At 37.1% G+C, this 15,943-nt stretch overlaps 4 protein-coding genes across 5 annotated transcripts; 3 read left to right on the forward strand and 1 right to left on the reverse strand.

Annotated features, from left to right (window-relative positions):
• Positions 1-1,693: 1,693 nt before the first annotated feature.
• On the forward strand, positions 1,694-4,872 carry LOC125187850 (beta-fructofuranosidase, insoluble isoenzyme CWINV1-like). 2 transcript variants are annotated; one of them, XM_048084499.1, is made up of 8 exons: positions 1,694-1,899; positions 2,011-2,019; positions 2,592-3,030; positions 3,157-3,409; positions 3,492-3,650; positions 3,745-3,983; positions 4,056-4,143; positions 4,453-4,872. In XM_048084499.1, the coding sequence occupies exons 1-8, from the start codon at positions 1,743-1,745 to the stop codon at positions 4,663-4,665; spliced, it is 1,557 nt and encodes a 518-aa protein (XP_047940456.1). In that variant the 5' UTR covers positions 1,694-1,742; the 3' UTR covers positions 4,666-4,872. The 2 variants fall into 2 exon arrangements, with proteins under 2 accessions (XP_047940456.1, XP_047940455.1); XM_048084498.1 differs by having other exon boundaries at positions 2,592-3,409.
• Positions 4,873-5,335: 463 nt separating this feature from the next.
• LOC125187147 (probable ADP,ATP carrier protein At5g56450) lies at positions 5,336-8,150 on the forward strand. The gene is made up of 2 exons (XM_048083677.1): positions 5,336-5,873; positions 7,327-8,150. Exons 1-2 carry the CDS (start codon positions 5,553-5,555, stop codon positions 7,954-7,956), a joined length of 951 nt encoding a protein of 316 aa, XP_047939634.1. The 5' UTR covers positions 5,336-5,552; the 3' UTR covers positions 7,957-8,150.
• Positions 8,151-11,326: 3,176 nt separating this feature from the next.
• LOC125190965 (glutaredoxin-C6-like) lies at positions 11,327-11,963 on the reverse strand. Its single transcript, XM_048088399.1, has one exon. The coding sequence runs from the start codon at positions 11,929-11,931 to the stop codon at positions 11,569-11,571; it is 363 nt and encodes a 120-aa protein (XP_047944356.1). The 5' UTR covers positions 11,932-11,963; the 3' UTR covers positions 11,327-11,568.
• A 2,220-nt stretch (positions 11,964-14,183) lies between these two features.
• On the forward strand, positions 14,184-15,931 carry LOC125188246 (heat shock factor protein HSF30-like). Its single transcript, XM_048085011.1, has 2 exons — positions 14,184-14,523; positions 14,895-15,931. The coding sequence occupies exons 1-2, from the start codon at positions 14,239-14,241 to the stop codon at positions 15,708-15,710; spliced, it is 1,101 nt and encodes a 366-aa protein (XP_047940968.1). The 5' UTR covers positions 14,184-14,238; the 3' UTR covers positions 15,711-15,931.
• Positions 15,932-15,943: the final 12 nt, after the last annotated feature.

Below are 15,943 nucleotides of genomic sequence, written 5' to 3' on the forward strand. Positions count from 1 at the left end.
TTTCCTAGCTATGTGGAGTATGTGCTAATTTAATCTGCAATACTCCAATAATTTGTAGGTGGAACTTATTTATTAAATCTGTATTAAGGTGTGTGTTAAAATGACAATCCCTCTTAAAATGGCACTGTGACACCACTTATTCAGCAATATTATGAACGCTACATAGCAATATTACAAACACTACACAACAATCTATAGATTGCTGTATAGTGTGTCGGATTGCTGGACAAGAAATATTGCTGTATAAAGACCAGCAAATAAATGACCGTCTTTTTTAGTTTTTTTTTTTTTGCCACGTGGCAGCTTATTATTCGTCCACGTGTACAAATGATGGGCTATGAATGGTGGTATGGTGTTATTTTAAGGGGTGGTGGCACCCTAACATGCCCCTCTATACTAAAATGACATAATTTAAGTATTGATATTTGATAGGCGTTACTATTGCTAAAATTTATGTATATTTAAAAAATTATAAAATGTGATTCGGTAATATAATCTTTTTTTTTTTCAAATATCAGACTATTTCTAAATTTCTGATAAATTTGTGTATAAATAACCGTTGATAAATTCAAATTTGTAGCCAACCAATAAAGATGAGGTTGTCAAGTCATTTTATTTTGTACTACTCCATATTGAAGGAGTATATAAGGCTAAGGCTGAGGCTGAGTGGGAATCCATTAATTTTATGCAATCTACATTATAATACTATGACATAATTGTTATGGGCGTCTAGTACTCAATTTTATAAAGTATTCAAATCCTTTTGTTCCAGATTTGGTATGATCTCCTAGATATCGACGCATATATTGAAACAAATTAATGAATTATACTACAAGGTTGAAATTCATAAAGACGTTATGATTCTCTCATAAATGCATTCAATAGAACTAAACACACGTGGCAGTCCCCGGAGTTGATGAGGATAATCTGTTGTTAAATCGGGCCCTACGATCAACGACTGATTTTATAATAGTTGGTGAAACTTTTATAAGGAAAATATACAATATTTATTAGTGTCTTTCTTATATAGCAAAAGAAAGTTATATCCATGTTAAAATGTGGATATAGAAGCTATTTTCAATTTTTTTGGTATATATCTTTTGGTGGAATCCAACTAATCTGCTCGACCGGATTTGTGAATTAAGATCAAAAGTCTCCCAGAGTCCCAGTAGATGGCAGGATTAAGGCCGGAAGTCTCTCAGTGGATGGCGGGGTTTGAATTCGTGACCTCAAGGTCACCACAACTCCGTGCTGACAACTGCACTACAATGTGTTGGTTCTAGCTATTTTCTTTTATTGAATGAGTATAATTTGGAATTTTCTACTATACATGCCCTTGTTTACTACTCAGAGTGCTGTCTAAATTTATAAATGTATGTTTTAAAGTTCTCAAAATCTAAGTACTAGGAGTAGTAAGTAGTACTATAGCTATTTTTTTCCAAAATTATAATTCAAGACTTCCAAAATGCTTTTGCCATCTATCCCTCTAAAAATGAAGCTTTGCTTGAATATTTAAATATTTCTTTACTTATACTGCATGTAGTCGCAGAGTACTTATATTTAAATTTTAAGATTCAAATAGATAGATGGCAACAATAATTATTTTATTCATTAAGCCAAGTATATTTAATTACTGCAAGTTGGAGACAAATCAACATACATCAACATCTGTTTCCACTTTCCACTGATTAATCCCAAATAATTTGTATATATCGATCTCTTTTCTGTGAAAAGATAAAAACATGAAGAACCCTGTGATAAAGATGGTGTTTTTACAGCTCATTTTGATTGGCTATGGAATTGGAGTTAGAAGCGTTGACCAAGAATATGAGAAGATTCTTGATGAACAGCCCTACAGATCAGCATTCCATTTCCAACCACCTAAAAATTGGATGAATGGTGAAAATTCAAAATCACATTTTTACTAATTTACTCACCTTTTATTGTCACTGTGATCATAATCTTGTTTTTTTTTGTGGTGGGCTGATTCTTTGACTTCGACCTGTAAAGATCCAAATGGTAATGTTTCTACTCAATTTTTCATATTGTTTATGTTGATTCAATATTTCTGTTGTGGGAGAGAAAGATGAGAAAGATCAAAGATATGATAGCCCATCTTGGTATTAGTATAGCCTTTAAATGCTTAAAATTTGAACTTTGAGCAGTGAATTTACTCAAAAGATTTATTTTTTTAGGCTAAATTGATCCAATAATAGTTTCTTCAAAGTTATATGCTGTAGTTTTTTCTAAATACAAATGCTCTATTATGTGCCTCTTTCTTGAAATATAGTAGTGGTATGTACTTTTGTATGAAAATGTAATTCCCAAATGAACTTAGAGGCCTGATTCAGACAACTCGTTGTGTCTTTTTTGAAGTTATAAAGGCCTAATTTAGACAACTTATGTATTCTTTATGTTACTTTCTCTGGCTAATGTTTCAGTTGCTACTGTCATCTTTGTTCTTAGTTATCATCCATCTCAGTATAATTTCATCAAACTCCCTAAACACAGAGGCTTAATCTAAAGACATAGTAACTCTATTCGTTGATGTTATGGTTCGTTTTTACATCTCGCGTTTCACTACACAACAGGACCTATGCTCTACAATGGAGTCTACCACTTGTTCTATCAATACAATCCATATGCAGCTATATGGGGAAACATTTCATGGGGGCATTCGGTTTCTTACAACCTCGTCGACTGGATCCATCTCGAGCCTGCCCTCGATCCGACAGAGAAGTATGACATCAATGGCTGCTGGTCCGGTTCAGCCACTCTTCTTGCAGGGGAAAGCAAGCCCGTGATTCTTTACACAGGCAGTGACTTTTTAGGGCAACAAGTTCAAAATCTTGCAATGCCGAAAGATTTGTCTGACCCCCTTTTGAGAGAATGGCTGAAGTCTTCACATAACCCTTTGATGCTTCCGGTTGAAGGCATCGATCCGGACTTTTTTAGGGATCCCACCACGGCATGGCAGGGTCCGGATGGCTCTTGGCGTGTGCTCGTGGGGAGCCAGGTTGGGGGCCATGGGTGCGCGCTTTTGTATAGAAGTCGTGATTTTGTGAAGTGGGAGAGGGCTAGTGGGCCTCTCCACGAGTCGAATAAAACAGCAATGTGGGAGTGTCCTGATTTCTATCCTGTTGGTGATGATGGTAGGTATGTGCTGAAGGCGAGCTTCAATGATCACGACTACTATGTGCTAGGGAGTTATGATGCTGAAACGGACGAGTTTGGCGTTGTTGGGGTTGATTTCATGGACGATGTGGTGCAGCTGAGGTACGATTATGGTGTGTTCTATGCTTCAAAGACGTTCTACGATGATGCCAGGAAACGAAGGGTGTTGTGGGGGTGGGTGACTGAGGCTGATAGTGAGGCTGATGATGTTGAGAGAGGGTGGTCTGGTTTAATGGTAAATAGTGTCTTTTTTACATGTAATGAAGCTTGAAATCTTGATAAGGGCATCTCTCAAGAGTGTTTCTCTGTCTTTGCAGTCATTTCCAAGAAGTGTTTTGCTTGATGAAGATCAGAAACAGTTGATACAATGGCCTATAGAAGAAGTTGAAGAGCTTCGTGGCGAAAAAGTAGCATTAGAGAACAAGGAGATTGAGAGTGGGAATGTGTTGGAGATTGGAGGCATCACAGCTTCACAGGTACAACTACTTGCGTGTTTAATTTCATCGCATAACACAACAAGATACGTGTGTAAGAAGAGGCACAATTTGTTGTGTGTGATCTATGGCATAGGCTGATGTAGAAGTCTCGTTCCGTGTACCAAACCTGGAGGCCGTTGAGGTGATTGATGGAGGATTGCTCGATCCACAGATGCTCTGCAGACAAAAGAATGCATCAGTGGAGGGAGTGTTTGGGCCCTTTGGGTTGCTAGTCTTGGCCTCGGACGACTTGACTGAGCAAACTGCTGTGTTTTTTCGGGTTTTTAGGCAAAACGAGAAGCACGTTGTTCTCATGTGCAGTGATCAGAGCAGGTACATGAGTAGTTTCCTGTTTCATGAACTGCAATAAAAATATTGATGTTTTTTTGACAATATTTCCAACAGATCTTCACTGCAGACTCGGGTGAAAGAGGCGATTTTCGGGTCGTTTCTTGATGTAGATCTTGATCAAGAAATCTCCCTAAGGACTCTGGTATGTTGACTGATAATCACTCTATAATATTGGATTTGAAACAATTGATACTTTTGCTGTTTTTTAGTTTACATGTTGGGGTCTATTCCCTTCTGGAGCCCTTTGTGCCAATGTTATATTCGGGCCGGTTTGGGTTCGTTCGGGTTTTTTTGGGCTACTAGAAAGCACGGTCTAAACCTGCCCAAATACAAGCTAGTTTAGGCTAGGCCACAAGTCCATCGAGCCAATTCACTTTCTCGAGCGTATGAATACATAGCTCGTATATTATGACATCATCATTATACACGTGACATAAATACGGTTATGCAGGTAGACCATTCCATAGTGGAGAGTTTCGGCGGGAAAGGGAAGAGCTGCATCACTTCAAGAGTTTATCCAAAACTGGCAATTCACAACAACTCCCACGTCCACGCATTTAACAACGGTTCGAAGAGTGTCATGATTTCGAGGCTCGAGGCTTGGAGCATGTCGAGAGCTCGACTCGTGCAAGTTCACACGCGGAGAAAGCCCTCGTTTAGCTGAGAGGAGAACATGAACATGATCTCGTATTTTCATCTGACTTTGGCATCATTCAAGCCATTGTTTTTTCATTATATCCATTGATTGTGCTCTTAGTGCTGTATCAATTATACGGTGTATGTAACAAAGCAACGGTAATAATCTGACAAAAGTTAATTATTCTTTGAAAAAGAATAGTATCAAATATTTACGGGCTACCATTTCCAAATTTGTACAATAGAATCTCTTAAAACAATTTGAATTTGATTCAATACTCCTAGTTAAAAACTTAAAAATCCTGTCCAATAATAAATAAATAGATAGTGTGTTGTATCCGACGTGGATTTTCATCTACCGCCATGCCTACTTTTTTAATGTTATTATATCAATAATTTTATCTTATTCGGCTCCCTCCATGCCTCTATTTTATAGTACTATTGTTTTTATAATTATATCAATATTTATTAAAAAAAAGAAGAAGAAAACTTCGTTAGATTTCACAATGTCAACGATATATTATTATACTAATTTTTAAAATTTTATGATGTACTACTACAATTTTTTAAATAATTGTCAAAATTTCAATATAAATCGAAAAGAGGGAAAACAAAAAAACAAGAAAAAAGGTTGTTTTCTTCTTCCATAAATGGATATATATAAAAAGGAAACCCAATAGAATAGAGGAGAATTAGAAAGCCATCACTTTTCTTGAATTTGTTTTCAAGAAAAGGAAGAAAAAAAACGAATATTGCAAGAGAATCACGAAAGCCCATTTGGCGAGCTAGCTTGATTTCCCCAAAATCGAGAACGCAGCTCAGAATTTGATTCCCGGAAGCAATAAAAATTACAATCAGTCCCCTTTGGATAAACGCGGTGGGAAAAATTGAATCTTTCCTTGCTTCGAGGGAATAATGGTGGTGGGGGCGGAGAAGGGCGGCGAATTGGAGCCACCGACGTGTCTGAGCAGTTTCCACAGGGATCTGACTGCGGGGGCGCTGATGGGGGGCGTGGTGCACACGATTGTGGCACCAATAGAGAGGGCGAAGCTGCTGCTGCAGACGCAGGAGAGTAATGCGGCGATCTTGGCCGGTGGCCGCCACCGGAGATTTAGAGGGATGGTTGATTGCATTGGCCGCACCGTTAAGGAGGAAGGGGTTTTGTCTCTGTGGAGAGGGAATGGCAGCAGTGTCATCAGATACTATCCCTCTGTTGCCCTCAATTTCTCTCTCAAGGTAAGACAGGAGGGAAAGTTTTCATTTTTTTATGCATTTCTAATTTGGTTTTGATTGGGTTTTCAATAATTGATGAATGGCTGTTGTGAATTGTGAAATGGTTTGTGTTAGGATTTTTGTGATGTGTGGAATCATGAATTTTGATTAGGCATTGATGAAGGAATTTTGTGGGGTTGTGATGTTGGGATCATGGTGATGGAATGTTCTTGTTCATTGTTTGAAATGTGCTGAATACTTGAACATGTCTTTTGGTTGGTGATTATTGGAGATGTTGTGTTTTAGTTGTTTGCTTATGTTGCCTGTAGGAAATGTATGAGCTTGATGGATAGAATGTATGCTTACAGCTTGGATTGCAAGGCTGTAGATATGTGCTAGAACGCGTTTTTCTTATAATATGGTGGAATATGGGGTTACCCGTGTGAGGTATTTTTTTGAGGTGCTTGTGAAGGGTAAGAAAACTAATGAACCGGGTTAGAACCACATAGCTCATTAGGTAATTGGTGACTCCAATAAGCGAATTTCATATGTTAATATTGTACAGTCGATAGGCTTGACGTTGTACTTTCTGCATGGTTGGCAGTGCAGCGATTTTAGGTGTTTTTTAGTATACTAGCTAATCAATAAATTTATAGCAGTGAAAATGAAGTGCTCTCTATACTTCATTCGAAATACGTTGATTTCCTTTTCTTTATTTTCCCGTTTCCATCTGAGCATTGTGTGCAAGGGAGCTATACATAGAAGGCTTTTTGAGATAGAAAGAGAAAGGCAGAGCATTTTTCTGTCCTAATCTGGCAACTGTCTGTGGAAAGGTGAACAGTTGGTTGATCGTTTTAGCTTTTGATCGTAAACTGGTGGATTTTGAGAAACTTAACAATTTGGTGCTTCTCGTAGTATGATTATTAGGGTGATCAAGGCTGCTCATTTGCTATAAGATTTCTCGTCACATGATGGCATGTGATTTCATGTCCAAACTTTTCGTAAGTTTAAGGCAGGACTGATTGTATCAACTCACTAATCAATACTCCTAAGTTTTACATGCCTACTGCTCAGCTACAAGTATATGCTTCTCGTGTTTAGGCTCAAAACCCATAAAAACAATCTATAATGTGCTGAGCAACTTGAATCAGCTTCTCTCGGAGTTAGAGAATCGACATATGGGTTATATCTGAACAACTTAAAGTATGACATCACAGACTTCCTTCTGTTGCTTGGTGGATTGTGGTAAAGGGATCTGAAAAACATTGTGAACGAACATTATGATCGAGCCTTGATTACCAAGTCTACATAATTTCATGTCTCATTGCATTAATTTCTGTTGAGTAATTTCCAGATTTCTCATTCTGTTGTCTGGTCTCGTTAACGAGTCTGGCCAACGAAAGCGTTATGATTCGTGTATCGTGTCTAAGGATAAACGTCGCATTTCTGACTTGATTTTTCTGTTATCTTATGATAGGATCTGTATAGGAACATTCTGCGTGGTAACTCACGAGAAGGCAGTCTTCTTTCCGGGCCGTCTGCCAACTTCCTTGCTGGATCTGCAGCAGGCTGCACGACGCTGATCATCATCTATCCGCTCGACATAGCCCACACGCGCCTCGCTGCTGATCTCGGGAGAACAGAGACCCGCCAGTTCAGAGGCATCCACCATTTCCTAAGCACTGTATATAGAAAAGACGGAGTCCGGGGCGTCTACAGGGGCCTCTCCGCCTCTCTACACGGCATGATCGTCCACCGGGGCCTCTACTTTGGAGGGTTCGACACCGTGAAAGAGATGATGGCCGAGGAGTCCGGCTCGGACGCCGTGCTGTGGAAGCGCTGGGCCGCCGCCCAGGCCGTGACGACGACGGCCGGGATGCTTTCGTACCCGCTCGACACAGTGCGGAGACGGATGATGATGCAGTCCGGCACGGAGAGGCAGATGTACGCGACGACGTTCGATTGCTGGAGGACGATATACAGGGCCGAAGGGTTCGCCTCGTTCTATCGCGGCGCCATGTCAAATATTTTCAGGAGCACAGGCGCTGCAGCTGTTTTGGTTTTGTATGATGAAATCAAGAAATTTATGAATTTGGCAGGATTATAGGAAGGTTTATTGTTGAATTCTTGCTCATCTTCATTTACAAGAATGAGTATAATGTGTACAAAAGCCTTGTTGTAATTCTTGGCCATTTGTGGCAATACAAAAGTAGAAAAAAGGTGCAAGTTAGAAATGTGTAGAAGCCTTGGTGTAATTCTTGGCCATTTGTGGCAATACAAAGTAAATTTTGGATTCTTGAATAGTACTACTACAATATTAGAAATTATGGGTACTCTTTTGGTAAATTGTTTCATGAAATAGCTCTTTTGATATTTCTTTGGCTGGTTATTATATTGTATGTGATGTAATGTTTGAAAGCATTTTATGTGATCAAACATTGAAAAGTAGGGAGCAATATTAAAGTAAAAATCCCAAAAAGTGGCCAAACCAACCATGACTTAAGCTATGACATGGGATTAAAGGCTATATTGTGGGGTGGGGTGGGGTGGGGTGGGATGTTAAAACTTACTGTAAAATACACTTCCAATTGATTGATACTTTTTGAATGATTAGGTGTCTGAATCATCATACCTTGTTTGATTCCACAGTTTGAGATTCTAAGGAGTTTAAGAAGTGAGATTCTCCTGCTTTGGCCTCACTTATTTTGGTGTATTTTGGCTCACCTATATATGGTGGCCATGTGAGATTCCATTTCATATATTAATGGTGGGACATATTTTTGTTTTCCTATAAATTAAACCATATGTGTAGACTTTTAAAATAGGAGTACTTATTATTCTAATGACTATCAACGTACAGAGCTTCCAACTTGTACCTCTTACTATTTTCATTTACTAATTTTCATGTTATAGTGTTCATGCTAACTTATAATTAGTGATCGCTTAATTTGTAAATAAATGTATCTATATATGCATCTATATTTTTTTATTTACTATGAGATAAGAATCTTTTATATCTAAATCCTTAACATTTACGATATATTTATCTAATTTGAGATATACGTTTGGACTTTGGAGATGATGCGTCAAGTTGTTATAGTGAGAAGGCTCACCTTTTCTTTACATATATGCCATATACAAATCATTCAACCTTTGATAAATATTGTTATTCCACAATAATGACATATGAACATTCCCAATATTTATTTACACCATATTCACACACAGTAGCACACAGTATTGGATTCTTGGAGAGATGGGGTAAGTGGTTTATTGTTGTGTGGACCATTGACATGAAGTGGGAGTTGATATCTTCCTCTTATAATGGAACTTTATTTCCCATCTTCTTTTTTCAAGTGGGGTTAGGCATTCTTGGAGAATTATTAACTTTAACTTCTTCTCTTTTTCTATTAATAATTATACAAAAAATGATGTTTTATGGAAGGTCCATATTTGGCACCAATTTTGTATACTCTTATGCGTCCTTGAATGCTTTGTTTTGGTTCGATTTTTTTTTGTTTAAAAGGTGTTTCTCTTGAACTTGTTTGTTTGACTTATTTAGTATCATGGGTCTGCTGCTTTTGTATTGAATTTTTTTTTCTTTGATCACATTTTCGGAGTGATTTGAATTTTCTTTTTATCAAAATTTTTTTGGTATGCCTCCGACCCCATATATAATTTATAAAAATGATTACTATGTTGGAAATTTATATAGTTAGATGGTAAAATAATAATTTATAACTTTATATAATTGATTCAATATTATTATCACTTTTTATTCACTTCCCGTGAAAAGATTATTGTCTTTTTTCTTTATAATAATTATTCGTTGTTCAATTACTAATAACTCATTCCACCACCTAAAACAATCTTATATGTCGTTGCATGTGCACTTTGTATATTATTAATGTATTTCAATATATTAAATATAGTTAAGTAAGTCTTGGAATGTGACGATCGTGCATGGTATATATCGTACCCCCTACTAAATTCTTTTTTGTCACTTTCAATAAGAACAATCGATAAAGAATCATAAAAGAATTGCTTGTTTTATAGACTTAGCTTTTCTCTTTTTGAATTAAATTTAGTTAAAGTAATCGCTAATGGAATCTTTATTTCCAATTACTGTTGTAAAGTGGCACATTTCAACTCTATATTTCCCTATCAGTCATTGCCGTTGTCCAGGTTTTATTGGGATTTAGTAAATTTGATGAATGTCTATTTTTAGGGTTAAATGTAATTTTAAAAAAATGAATCATGAATTGCCCTCCAATTTCTAATCACAGCATTTCTGTACTTTATTGTATGTATACAACTTGGTTTTTGCTGACAAAAAAAGTGGTCGCAGATTTTTAGTTGAAAACAATTGCCGACATGCACTAGATCTCTTTGGAATTCCACATAGGCAAAATTCAAATGATAGTTATTGTATACGTACCAAATTGAAAAGTAAAATATTGATTCCTATTAATTTACACATATATGTGAACAATATTCGTGTGTTCACATATGTTCCTAGTTGAATTTACATTAAAACAATGTTTAAAAAGTACGATAATCGAGCAATGATACAAAGACAGATATTTCACTATTTCTAAGTCAAAAGTTTGTTTGCAATGGAGCGAGAGTGATTAAAATTCATTTAAGAATTTGTCTCAGATATTTATCTTTTACTAATATATGCGAAAAAATGTATGTATTCCTCCATCAACATATATATTGATAGAAATTCATGGTTTTTATCCTAAAACCAACAGATGATAGGAGGAGATGTCTATGGGACTTATATAGTGGATTAAGCTATTTGTGTACACCGACGTGAGATATTATTATGTTTCAATTGCTAACATATAGTGTATCTTAGGATTTTCATTGGTCTAATTAACATTACTCACATATAATCTTTTAAGGCATAAATGATTATTTTACCATATAAAACAAGTAAAGCTTCTGCGAAAATGGTTTTCCAAGCATATTTTACTTGTAGTTAATCAATTAGAGAATTTCAAAACTTAAAGGAAAGTTGTTATTGATCTTTTCAAAGTTGATAAGAAGGTTTATTGTTATCTTATGGCTTCTATCATTTATTCCAATTTTTACTACTCCATAATTTTTTAATCACAATACCCATCAAGTTCCAAATTACTACTACTCGAGGACAAAAATAGACAGCATGCAATAAATATAACAAGAAAACGTTAGTTTTGTTTGTGTTTGTTTTAAAAATATACACAAACTTATTTACTACTGTACTACCATATTTGCACTTTCCAATTCACACCAAACATCGCGTGTCATATTTAGTGAAATAATGTACTAGTACTGTACTACTTTACACATATATCTAAAATCTAAATATACACCTAACCCGTAAAACGAAAAATACACACCTAACCCTTTTCCTAATCATTAAATGGTCATCAAATGGCAAATGAAATTGAAAGAATTGACAAAAAAAAAGAGTGAACAAGGAGAAATTGAGAATTGAAATGCCAAATATGTTTATTTCTACATCATAATAAAGCACAATGGTTTCCTTAATCACAACATCACCTTAACTAGGAAACAGAGACATCAGATGATACGATAACAAAGATTGATGTCTAGAATTAACTCATCATATTAATACTAGAAAGCTAATTATATGGTATTTCTTCACCTAATAGTTTTATTACATTAAAATAGCACTAGAATTACAATAGTTTGTAATTGTAAGTAATTAGGTAGTAATAAAAATTCCGTGACTCACAACACCGACTTCAACAAGCTTAGGCACGAGGCTATTATTCAAGTGGAGCGCCACCACGCTCTCGACCCCGCCGACGCACGCGCCGCCGATGTAGAGGGCCGGAGTGGCGATCTCGTGCTCGTCGAGCTCGATGACGGTGGGGTGGACGCCCACGGCCGAGAGGAGGCGCTTCATGACGTGGCACATGCAGCAGGCGGGGCGCGCGAAGATGATGACCGGGTTCTCGGCGGCCAGGCGGCGGATGCGCGTCTCGGCGGGCTCGGCCACGTCGATGGCGGCGGCCGGGGCCAGCTCGAGGCGGACGCCGACGTCATCGGCTTGGAGGCCTTGCATAGGAAGGGAGTGAGTGAGTGAGGTGAGGAGAAAATAGAAATGGTGTGGGGTTAATTTATTCATTACGTATTTATTTATGGGAAAGTTTGTGAGGTGGGGAAGGGAGGGTGGTATTCAACTATTCATCGTCAAATTTCAATTATCACATATTTATGATATAATTAAGTAATTCATTAATTCTTCTATAGTGAGCAAGAATATTCATAAAAAAGTTGTTTAGTTCGATTGGTAAAACATCTCTTTTTATTTATACTCCCTCCGTCCCAGACTAAGAGTCACTTTTTGCCATAAAAGTCCGTCCCAGTTTAAGAGTCACTTTTAAAATTTTCTATATTTGATCATACAATTTTACTTTATTCTTCATCAAAATTACATAAAAATGTCATTATTTACATTAAAATAAATCAAAACAAAAATCAAAAGTCAAAAGGGACCCACCTTCAACTAACTCCATCATCTCACTTCATTAATTACACACTCCACCATTTCACTTCATTTATTACACACTTCAACTCTTTCTTAAAATCCGAGTCATAACAATAAGTGACTCCAAATATGAGATGGAGGGAGTACTTATATATGATTATGTGTGTATAACTATAAGCATGTACAAGGACACTAGTATATCCAACAATTTTATTTTATTTTAATTTTTTTTTTGTCATGGCTTAGATCAATTTCAAAACTTAGCAATTTTAGTTTTAACTTAATCAAAGTACTTTGAATTGCCGAATCAATTGCTTTTAAATCGAACTCTACATTAGTTTGTGAAAATTGTGTAGGATAAAATTAAGAATTAGACAGTAATAAGTTAATAAGACTATTAAACGACATTGATTTGTGGGCCCCAAATGAGACACGGGTTACATCAGCGAAAGCAACATTGGTCGTAATTAAATCGCAACTTACTTATTGCAACGGTATATAGTACTCCTTTTAATGCAGAGTGTCAGTTTGGTGAGTATAATACTGCTGTGTGACAGTCAGTTATTATTGGTTGGTTCATACAAACTTTAAGAATTAGGTATTGAAATTCTTCCAAATTACTAGTACTAAAATTTATGTGTATGCGGAAATGTGCTACATCCTGGACATGATTTATGATTGATACCCGTATTACTAAATTACTTCCTCCGTTCGTTCCATAGTAGTTGAGACATTTCTTTTCAGCATGGAGGTTAAGAAAAAGTTGAGTTAGGTAAGTTAAGTAAATGAAGAATAAAGTAGGAAATGAAAAAAGTAGAGAGATGTAGAGAGAGAATAAAGTAAGAGAAAGTAAAGTAGGTGTGGAAAAATGTGTTGACTTTTACTAAAAAAGTAAATGACTCTACTATTATGGAACGTACCAAAATTGCAATCAGGGTGCACAACGGCCCGTTAGAGAGGAGGCCTTCAACCCACTGTCCTGACAGGAGCCCATCTCTCAAGGCCTCACACTTGTGCCTGAGAGATGGAAGCTCCCACACGCTAGTGAGATTCGGACCCAGCTCCTTGTAGCAATATCTGCTCCTCTAGAACTAACTGCGCTAAGCCCCTGTGAGCAATTGCAAAATGACTCTATTACTATGGAACGGAGGGAATACATAATTTATGTAATGAATAATACCCGCATTGTATGGAGTATTTATAAAAGAATCACATAATTCCTGAGGCCCAATTAAATATAGTATTTAGACAAAATTCAGTCTGGCCCAATAGCCATTAATTGAATGAATGGGCCATTGATACAATATCATACTCAAAAATAAAAACATGTTTAATGGAATTACAGTATCTCTAACTTTTCCTATTAACCAAATAATCCTTTTTCATTACAAAATTGAGTGTATTTAAATACTTAATAGCAAGTACTATAAATTGTAGTACTATTAATCTCCATACCTAATCCATATGTTTTATTAGAAAAGAAAATGTAAAACAAGCAGCTGAGTAAATTAAAGTATATTTAGAATTATAGTAGTAGTAATAAACTTGTTTCATCAAATTAATTACTCCTATATTCTAATTTGTACAGTCTCAACAATCCATCCATTAATCTGAAGAATTTTCTTAATATTTCTATAAATCTCGAGAAGTTTGCAGATAATTACTGTTGCACCAGATATTTTGCTACAATTACAACTATTTGTAATAAAATAATAAAAAGGTTCATAAAAAATTTACAAAAAAGAAATATTTCCAGCTGGCAGTCTCTAGAACCTTCTGATTTTAACCATATATAACTCCGGTCTCTCCTCTCTCTTCAATTTTCGACAACTGAAAGAGTGATCTACAGAGTGAGTTTTTGAAGATATCAATTTGTGGTGAATGGAAGGTGTGAAGGTGAAGGTGGAGGATGAGAATGGGATTTCATCGTCTTCTTCATCCTCTTCTCCCCAGCCGATGGAGGGGCTGCACGAGGTGGGGCCTCCTCCGTTCCTGACCAAGACTTATGAAATGGTGGAGGATCCTTCAACTGATGCGGTGATTTCGTGGAGCAAGGCCAAGAACAGCTTCATCGTGTGGGATTATCACAAATTCTCCACTCATCTGCTTCCTAAATACTTCAAGCACAGCAATTTCTCCAGCTTCGTCCGCCAGCTTAACACTTATGTAAGTCTCTATTGAGTTTAAGTTTTAGGGCTTGTTGATTTCGCATTTTGGGGAAATTGATTGCTTTTGATTTTAATTGAAATTTGCGTTGGCTGGGTTATGTATTGAATCATTAATGAATACCTAATCTGTTTACAATTAGATGTCAAATTCTGTGACATGATTTAAATTGGCTTGTTTATCAATGCGTGAATTTGCGATTTTGATGCATAGCACAAATCCTGATGAGCTCCTCTGATTGCAGTAATGGTGGTTCTGGCATGTTAGCTGTTTCTGGAAGAGACGGCTGTTGGTTGTTTGCACTGTTCCTAGGCAATCACCTTTAGTTGACATGAGTTCTAAGTGTTGAACTAAAATGTGGGTATATGCAGGGTTTTAGAAAAGTCGATCCCGATAGATGGGAATTTGCTAATGAGGGGTTTCTGGGAGGGCAGAAGCATCTCTTGAAGACCATCAGGAGGAGGAGGAACGTGATGCAAGGCGTGGTGGCTCAACAAGCCGGGGGAGCTTGTGTGGAGTTGGGGCAATATGGGATTGAGGAAGAGCTCGATAGGTTGAGACGAGACAGGAATATTTTAATGTCGGAGATTGTGAAGCTCAAGCAACAGCAGCTTAGCTCAAGGCAGCTAGTCACGGCAATGGAAGAAAGGCTTCAAAATACAGAGAAGAAACAGCAGCAGATGCTGACCTTTCTTGCTAAAGCTTTCAAGAGCCCGGCTTTCGTTCAGCAATACGTGGACAAATATGGGAATAGCAAGAAGAGCATTGAGATAGGCCAGAAGAGGAGAATAAGCATGAGTCCTAGTGTCGAGAATCTGCAGGAAGTTGCGACTGTTTCCACAGGAAGTAGTCTGAACTATGTAAGGGACGAGCAGGAAGAGCTTGCAGGTATTCAACTGAAGGTGGAGAGTCTTTTCTCTTCTGCGATGGAGGATGGATCAAGCACGGATTTGAAGGGCCTTTCGACTGAGACAGACCCAGACCCCTTGACTGGTTACACAAGCATGAATGACATGACCAATATGTGGGAGGAGTTCCTGAGTGATGACCTTATTGTTGGAGACGAGGCAGAAGAAGTCCTTCCAGCTGATCGCTTGTCGGATATAGAGGTTGAAGAGTTGGTAGCTAACACATCAGATTGGGGTGAGGATTTACAAGACATTGTAGACCAGTTAGGATTCCTTTAGGTGTAAGCATAACAGTTCTGATTGGATTTCTTGTTGCCTTGGCCTCCTAGTACACAAACCTTCGTGCATATCATCATGTTTGATTTGATTCGTATATGTTCTTGTTCTTACATTAGTTTAGTTGGAGGCCAAGAGTTAATCGTATTACTGTGCATTCTTGGTGGAAGTTCAATCAATTGTATCTTCTTTATTTTGCTATTGAACCTGTTGTCTTTGCTTCATCTCTATACATT

This window comes from Salvia hispanica, chromosome 5, assembly GCF_023119035.1.
Source record: "Salvia hispanica cultivar TCC Black 2014 chromosome 5, UniMelb_Shisp_WGS_1.0, whole genome shotgun sequence".
NCBI classification, from domain to species: Eukaryota; Viridiplantae; Streptophyta; class Magnoliopsida; order Lamiales; family Lamiaceae; genus Salvia; species Salvia hispanica.

Excerpts from the sequence above, each read along its gene's own strand:
- LOC125187147 (XM_048083677.1), top strand. The coding sequence starts at position 5,553 with ATGGTGGTGGGGGCGGAGAAGGGCGGCGAATTGGAGCCACCGACGTGT. Across the intron at positions 5,874-7,326 it reads CCCTCAATTTCTCTCTCAAG|GATCTGTATAGGAACATTCT; the intron begins GTAAGACAGGAG and ends ATCTTATGATAG.
- LOC125188246 (XM_048085011.1), top strand. The coding sequence starts at position 14,239 with ATGGAAGGTGTGAAGGTGAAGGTGGAGGATGAGAATGGGATTTCATCG. Across the intron at positions 14,524-14,894 it reads TCCGCCAGCTTAACACTTAT|GGTTTTAGAAAAGTCGATCC; the intron begins GTAAGTCTCTAT and ends GGGTATATGCAG.
- LOC125187850 (XM_048084498.1), top strand. The coding sequence starts at position 1,743 with ATGAAGAACCCTGTGATAAAGATGGTGTTTTTACAGCTCATTTTGATT. Across the intron at positions 3,410-3,491 it reads GAGGGTGGTCTGGTTTAATG|TCATTTCCAAGAAGTGTTTT; the intron begins GTAAATAGTGTC and ends CTGTCTTTGCAG. Across the intron at positions 4,144-4,452 it reads AAATCTCCCTAAGGACTCTG|GTAGACCATTCCATAGTGGA; the intron begins GTATGTTGACTG and ends ACGGTTATGCAG.
- LOC125190965 (XM_048088399.1), bottom strand. The coding sequence starts at position 11,931 with ATGCAAGGCCTCCAAGCCGATGACGTCGGCGTCCGCCTCGAGCTGGCC.